This window comes from Festucalex cinctus, chromosome 14 (assembly GCF_051991245.1).
Source record: "Festucalex cinctus isolate MCC-2025b chromosome 14, RoL_Fcin_1.0, whole genome shotgun sequence".
Lineage (NCBI taxonomy): Eukaryota > Metazoa > Chordata > Actinopteri > Syngnathiformes > Syngnathidae > Festucalex > Festucalex cinctus.
Window position 1 is genome coordinate 24,175,001 of NC_135424.1, and position 8,500 is coordinate 24,183,500.

The 8,500-nt window shown below is 36.1% G+C and overlaps 1 protein-coding gene across 6 annotated transcripts in view; it reads left to right on the forward strand.

Moving 5' to 3' along the window:
- The window catches only part of LOC144001116 (cytosolic purine 5'-nucleotidase), a 29,473-nt gene extending 21,656 nt beyond the window's left edge, over positions 1-7,817 (forward strand). For 5 of the 6 annotated variants that reach the window (XM_077495143.1, XM_077495144.1, XM_077495142.1 and 2 more), the window contains 5 exons: positions 1,282-1,452; positions 4,221-4,272; positions 4,494-4,554; positions 5,310-5,486; positions 5,562-7,817. In XM_077495143.1, coding sequence (XP_077351269.1) covers positions 1,282-1,452; positions 4,221-4,272; positions 4,494-4,554; positions 5,310-5,486; positions 5,562-5,783 — 683 coding nt within the window. In that variant the 3' untranslated portion in view covers positions 5,784-7,817. The remainder of the gene's footprint in view (positions 1-1,281; positions 1,453-4,220; positions 4,273-4,493; positions 4,555-5,309; positions 5,487-5,561) is intronic. The other variant, XM_077495146.1, reaches the window with a different exon arrangement.
- Positions 7,818-8,500: the final 683 nt, after the last annotated feature.

An 8,500-nucleotide genomic window follows, 5' to 3' on the forward strand; every position in this document is an offset into this window, starting at 1 on the left:
AGCATAAAAAAACAAAACAAAAACAAAAAACGTGTAAATACGTCCTTGGGACACTTAAAAAAACGTATTTGTATTTTATTAGGAGCGAATGAGTTAAGTGTTATTAAGATTGTAGGTAGCTTATATGCATTGCTGTTATGTACAAAAGCACAATATTGTGCTTTTTTTTTTAGTATGAGCTCCTTTTTTTTTCTTTTTTTTTTCTACAATATTGACATTTTTTAAATATCGCCCACCTCCCTACAATATCGTGATATTTATCGTATCGTGAGTTTCATATTGTGATATTGTATCGTGATGTTTGGATATCGTTACATCCCTAATTGTAATGAGTCCTAGTTGTTGATCCAAGACCCCAACAACCACTGATATCAAATTTTTGGTGTGGAACACACAGGCCACTGGTCAAAGTTTTGTTTAAGATTTCAGTATGGGGCACAAATTGTGTACCATCATTTATGTTTTCCGCTATCAATTGCACTTAATTTCTTTGGTTTGCTTTACTTGCACTTCATCAAACAAGATGTGCACTTTTCATTTGAGAAGCACATTCAGTGAAAGTATGTGTTTTCATGAAAGCTACAACAACTTTGATACAACTCACAAGTCACTTCAATTTTATTTATAGAGTACCCATCAGAATTTGTGACCGAGAGGGCGATGTTGTATAAGCCGTTATTAAAGCTTTTGTGTCTTTGTTATTATATATATATATATATATATATATATATATATATATATATATATATATATATATATATATATATATATATATATATATATATATGTATATGTATATATATGTATGTTATATGTATGTTATATATATTATTATATATGGGCATCAATGTCTTAATAAGTCAATAAATCAGTCTTAAATCTTAAATCTAAAATCTTAAATCTCTCCATATTTGATAATCGTAATTTTGCATATACACTCAACTTCTATGTGGAGTAAGAACATTTCTACCCATTATAAGTGAATTGGTGCAAATTATTTTCAATCTAGGGGTACCATCATTTTGGTTCAGGCGTGTTTCATATGCTTGTTTTGTCACAATTCTTTTGAGCCATAATTCAAAAGTAATTTATGGCTTTCGTGGGTTAATTTTCATTAAATGTGCAATAACTTTTGTCAGTTTAAACTTGAGACCGAACTTAGGTTGTTGCATTGAATTAGTTCACCATTAGAGACTACTAAATTCTACACATTGTCCCTTTAATCCATAGAGCGGTACCAACAATTTTGTCCACGTGTGCAAATGTTGACTATGCCCACAGGTTCTTCTGACATCGTATGTGATTTGTTGGGAGCCAAGGGCAAAGATATCGTATACATTGGCGACCACATCTTTGGTGACATTCTGAAATCGAAGAAGCGCCAAGGCTGGAGAACGTTCCTGGTCGTACCAGAGCTGGCCCAGGAGCTACATGTGTGGACTGAAAAGAGCTGTAAGAATACACGGACACACGACAGATCTGTAATGAAAACGCATCATCATAATTGGCACACACATACGTGTTTAAAAAAAACAAAAATAAAAAACAATTCCAAGTACAACCATTTATGCGTTTTGCACGTGTCCGGTTGCATTAGTCTTGTACACTCAGGCCAGCTGTGAGACCCTCCAGCATGTCCGTGGTCTGCCATGGGCTCTCCAGGTACACATCACTTGCGATATGTAGAAGGTATTCAAAATAGCATTGCAAAGTATTTGAACCCCACTGTATTATCTGGACTTTTGCATAAATTGCCCATAAGAAGTGAATCGATCTTTGTCTCAGTCACATAAATAGACAAACTCCAACAAAAGACATATGGTACCGCTAATTTAATCAAATAGGAAGATACAGATAATAGATTAGATAAGTTAATTATCAAAACCTTAAAATTGCATCTCAAATAGACCAGCAGCCAATGCAAGTTGGTTACTATGAAAATAATATGATTTAACTTTCTTGTCATCGCCAAGATTCCTGTCATAGCATTTTGTACTAACTTGTACTTAATACTAGACATAACAACCGCATGAATTATGATCTCGGTGTCACTATAGATTGAATGAGGCAAATTGTTTGCGTTATCGCTGAAATTAAAAAATACTTAGTTGTGCAGTCTTTTTGGGTAATACCAATATATAATAATAATAATAATAATAATAATAATAGTACAAACCCAATTCCAATGAAGTTGGGACGTCAAACATAAATAAAACCAGAACACAATGATTTGCAAATCATGTTCAACCTACAATATATTTAATTTAATACAGTAGACCAGGGGTGTCCAAACTTTTTCATTTGAGGGCCACATACAGAAAATCAGAAGGACACAAGGGCCACATAATGTTATGAAGAGAAATTGTGTTTAGTCCTAAAATTTATACAAATAATTTGTGCTTTTGCATATTTAAGAAAATGCTGAATTTTTCATTTTAGTTAGTTTTTATTAGTTTTCAGGGTGGTTCTGTTAGTTTGTATTCGTTTAGTTATTTAAAAAATGCTTAGTTTTAGTTTAGTTTGTTAGTTTCAGTATTAGTATTAGTTTGCTTGTTTTTTTTTAATTTATGTGTATTACTTGTGTGCAATATTTAAAAAACACCATGGGTGCAACGTCATCTGAAGGTGCTTTTCTATTGGCTGCTGCTAGATGATGACATACTTTCAAGCGTCATTATTCCGGTTTATATCAAAATAAATCTACTAAAAATCACATTTAAAATCATCCCCAAATTAATTACCAACGATTAAAAGGAAGGACGTTTGCTATAATTATAGTTTTAGTTAGTTTTGTAAACATTAAAATGTAGTTTCAGTTAGTTTTCGTTTGTTAAAATGCATTTTCGTTTTTTTATTTTGTTAACAATATTGTTTTTTGAATTTTAGTTTTTTCATGAATTTTAGTTAACTAAAATAACCTTTAATGGCACCTGTGTTTTTTGATACCCTCCCTTCTTACTTTGACCATCTCCAAACATTTTTCTTTTATTTTATTTGAACTGAGTCAAATGCCATTTCTAGCATATGTCGCAGGCCACTGAAAAATGGACGGCGGGCCGCAAATGGCCCCCGGCCCGTAGTTTGGACACCTCTGCAGTAGTCCCTCGCTACTTTGCGGTTGGGGTCCAAAATTCATACATTATGGGGTTTATCTTGGGTTGTACCTAGCTACTGTATTTCGCGAGTTTTTCAGAGATTATTACCCCCAGTAAAAACAATTGTTTGTGTGGTATTACTTTAATCAGACTTTGTGTTTCACTTTTGCGGCTTACGTGACAGTTATTGACATACTTTTAATTGTGAATCACCAATGTTGTTGTTGTTGTTTTTTGTTTTGTTTTTTGTAATGCAGAGAAATATTTGTTTGCAAATGTAATTCATTACATTGCACTTGCAATATTTTGTAAATCATTAGGTCATTATAAATACTGTTTTAAAAGTAGCAAATCATCGCAGTGAAAGAATAGACATACGAAATGCGGGGGGGGGCATGTCGCAAACGGGGCCGGGCGAACGTGTCAGCTGCGTGACGTCACTCCTGCAGCAATTTGAAAGCACGCGCGGATTTTTTTTTTCACTCATTCACACATGTAAACTTCTGTGAGTGAAAAAAATAATAATAATCCGTGCGTGCTTTCAAATTGCCGCGGGAGTGACGTCACGCAGCCGACACATTCGCCCGGCCCCATTTGCGACACGCCACCACCCTGCTCTGTGATTGGCTGGAGGGATGTAAACACTGTCTCTCCACAGAAATATCGCGCTGTTTACAAAACAAACACAAAATGGCAAAATACAGGCATACAGGCTGGGGGGGGGGGGGGGGGGGGTGGGGGGGGGGCTGGGGCTTAGGACAAAATCACCACCGCACGTTGAGAAAAGCCCAGATCTGTAAATTGAGGAGTAGTTTGTTTGTTTAAATCCTGTATTTAAAAAGTGCATTTTCCTGAGTGAAACCGGCAGACTGGGCCTTTAAGATAACTTTTTTTTTTTTTTTACTTTTTTTTTCCGGCCTACTTTTCTGTTCATGTCGACCCTCAAATTTGCGGTCTCCTGAAACAATGTCAGAGGAAGGTCAAGTTGAAACAAAGACTCCACTGCTCACGTTTTTAGCCGTGAAGCCTCCAATGCACCAATCTACCAAGTGTGAAAAGCATTTTTTTGTCAAATCAATAGAGAAAAGTGGTTTATGAAGATGAAGAGTATCATTTTTTTCCCAGCTATATTTGAGGAACTTCAATCTCTGGACTGCTTCCTTGCTGAGCTTTACAGGTAGGTTTGTCATTTTGTACACATGCATCTATGTGTGAATAATTAGAGCTAGTTGACTGTGTCACTGTGGGTGTGTATGTATTGATCCTGATGGTGGGAGATAAATATCACACTGCAGAATGAAACCAACATGGCTCTGTTCATACGACTAAATAATTGAGCTTCTTGAGTTGTTGTGCACACGTTTCATTGTGAATGACTGTGCTTACTTTTGAATGCAGGCATCTGGACAGCAGCAGCAATGAGAGGCCTGATATCAGTTCACTCCAGCGACGTATTAAGGTGCAACCACTTTAGCGACCACAGACCCCAGTCATGTACTAGGACAGTTTGAACGTAGGGATGTAACGATAAGGGCAATATCGTGATGTTGCGATATTAAAACTGCCACAATATCGCCGTCGTCATGTTCACAATATTTAAAATGAACACATCTGTTAAAAAAATCAGGTTGATTTCCATTTGTGCAGTTCTAGCACCCTCTAGTGGCTAGTTTATTAGTGCAATTTAATTTTCATTAGGGATGTTTTGGCCTTCTATGTTTAAAATCTATGCTAATTGTCAGATGAAGGGGAACCTAATTTGCTGGTGAAGCGATCAATGTGTGCTTGCATTAGCAATTAAGCGCCTCAATATTGTTATTAGTGATTGTAGGTGGTTTATATGCATTGCTGTTATGTACAAAAGCACAATATTGTGCTTTTTTTTAGTATAAGCTCTTTTTTTACAATATTGTGATCTTTTTTTAAATATCGCCAACCCCCAAACAATATCGTGATAATTATTATATCGTGACCTTCATATTGTGATATCGTATCGTGATGTTTGTATATCGTTACATCCATATTTGAATGACCACTGCATTTCTTTTTGTACCAATTACACTTTGATATTTTTCAAAGACATAAGATTACATATAAGTTAGCGTCCAATATTTGCTCCCCACTTTGTTTGCTGTATATCAAATCACCTTGCAGGGGAAATATCGATTATGCTGATTAAAGAACTTATTTCTTGAATCTGCCTGTCCCTTCCAGAAAGTGACGCATGACATGGACATGTGCTATGGCATGATGGGAAGTTTGTTTCGCAGTGGATCCCGTCCAACTCTGTTTGCCTCCCAGGTGATGCGTTACGCGGACCTGTATGCAGCCTCCTTCATCAACCTGCTCTACTATCCTTTCAGTTACCTGTTCAGAGCTTCGCATGTGCTGGTGAGCCATTCGTACTTTTATTATTATGACTCGCTGGTTAACCATTGCCATTGATATCATCATTTTCCCCCTCAGATGCCCCACGAGTCAACAGTAGAGCACATACATGTGAACGTTAATGACAAGGAGTCCCCGCTGGCCACAAGAAACCGCCATGAGGTGGACGTTAAGGAGGCGGAATCCAAACGAAACCAAACGACCCGATCCATTAGCGAGATCCAGCCCCCTCATTTTTTCCCACAAGCTCCACAGGAGATCACTCACTGCCATGATGAGGACGATGAGGAAGAAGAGTAGACCTGGACGGAGAGGAGCGCCTCCACCAGGAAGAAGAAGTATTTCCCTGCCATGAGTAGGGATGTAACAATATCCAAATATCACAATACGATCAATCGATTATCACGATATGAAGCTCAAGATACGAGAATTATCACAATATTGTGGGGAGGTTGGCGATATTAAATAAGGGTCACAAAATTGTAAAAAAAAAAAAAAAAAAAAAAAAAAATCAGCTCATACTAAAAAAAATAAAAAAAAATAAAAAAAAGCACAATATTGTGCTTTTGTACATAACGGCAATACATATAAACTACCTCCAACCTCTCATAACACTTAGCTGACAGTTCATGTAGGCCAAAACATCCCTAATGAAAATTAAACTGCACTAAAAAACTAGCCACCAGTGGGTGCTAGAACTGCACAAATGGAAATCAACCTGACTTTTTTTAATGGATGTGTAGCTTTTAAATATCGTGAATATGACGACGACGATATTGTGGCAGTTTTAATATCACGATATCACGATATTGCCGTTATTGTTACATCCCTAGCCATGACTATAAATACTATCATTTGTCTATAAAATGATACAATTGCTGTAAGTACACCTCTGCAGAGGAGCTAATACTCCATGCACACTCTGTGACAATGAGCGCCACTGCCATCTACTGTGATGGATTTGCAATAACGCTTTGTTAGAGTAGGGCAAAAAAATAGTGGGGCCACCCCACTATTTGAGAAGTTTTTTTCACTTTTTTTTTTCTTTTTTTTTAATTTTTCAAGTTTTTTCAAATTTCCACTATGGCAATAGAAAATTGTTCTTTTTCCAATTTTCTTTATTTTATTTCAAACAACATTGTTCGGTACTGTTGAACTACTTTCTTGTTACGTGTGATATGATGTGGACGATTTTTGTAGAGTGAAACAACAAATGTCTACTTTTTCCAAATATTATTAGCAATGAATTGTAGTCAATGGGAGACAACTTACAGAAGCTTAGAATTGCCAATGTGGATTAATTATTTTTGACTGGCAAATACATACTTAAATAAGTTTGAATGTATTTTCAAGTACGTTTGAACGTACTACATTGCTAGTTCCACTTGTTTGTTTTTTAAATTACCAAATGCTGGCAATGAGTTCATATTTCAAAACCAAATGACTGTAATTAGGTAATACCAGGGCTGAAAACTGTAGGGAAAAAGTGACCCTTGATCAAGTTACCCTAAAATTGGTTTGTTTTGTACAAAACAACCCAGAAAACTGTGAAACTGTGTGAATGTGACCGCAGTAGGGTGTCTGTTGATTTTTGACCCATGTTGGGTTATTGTTGACTCGACAACTACGATTGGCCTGGCACCCATTTCAAGGTGCACCCCACCTACTGCTGAAGACAGCTGGGATAGGCTCCAGCACACTCGCGACCTTTGCGCAGATACGCGGTTTGGATAATGGATGGATGGATGTTTCTATGAGTCTACATGTAAAACCTCATTTTAATCTTGGAATGCAAATATATATTGTTGTCTTAAATTACGTCTATTGACGTGATCGGGACTGTTACTGTAAACATATTCTATGATGTACTAAATCATGCACTAAATCAGTCCACGTGATAATGACAGCAATCACCTTCACAATATTATTCGATGCAGCTCATGCATTTGTTTGATGTGCAAAATACACATTTATATGGCTTCTGTCTTCCTGTGGCGCCAGATGCAATTTTAAATTGGCAGGCGGGCAGCGTGAGGCAACTATGCACAAACATTATATTGATCACTGATTTCAAGGAAGACTATGTGCATGTAAGTGATGTCCTGTTGGCTTACATTATCAATTTACTGATTTTCTTTTATGTTTTGTGTGTTAAGTTGTTCATGTTCATTGATGGGTTGCTACAAGTACTGTATGTTTTTACATATTTAATAGAACAATTAATGTGACTATTATTTTGATTACATTGCTCTAAACTGTTATTTGCATTTGTGCAAATTAACCAAATGATTTTTATTTTACTACCAAGTGATAAAGCCTTTGGAATGAATTTTGCATTTTCTGGACTGTTGCCTTTTTTTTTTTTTTTTTCTCAAAATGCTGTCTTAAAAATAGTTTTATTCAAACGATAACTTTAGTTTACCCAAACACAAATGGCCATCCAGCATAAATGACACCAACACATAATTCCACGTCATAAAACAGCCATATCAAAAATGCTGATAATGAGATAAGGGCTCAAGAGAGCACTGACCTTCCCCAAGGTGAAATTCGCCATCTGTGCCAAAACAATGCTTTTCTCCTTGGACATCACCTACGTCTCACCCCTCCATGAAATGAGTTTTGGGTATTCTTCATATAAAGAAGAAAGAACTTAAGTCTACATTGTGAAATGTATTCTACCTTATTTACAGGAGTAAAATGCAGTATTGTTGTGGAGGAAAACGTGATCAGAGCATATGATGCAATCTGAATAACTTCCCAAACAACAGATGGAGCCAATTTTGCAATCACATTATTCAACTTGATAAGTTTAATTATTCGAGAATCTGAGATTGTTTTCCATTATTGACTACGTTTAATTTTTTTGTCCAGACTAAATACAAATCGGAGGTGCCTAAATAAAAAAAAAAACTTGTACAATAGCCATCATAATGATGTCATTGAATGACCATTCTCAACCAAAGAGACTGACCTGATTCTTGTTTTGATTTGTTTCAAATTCATGTTGGTTGTGT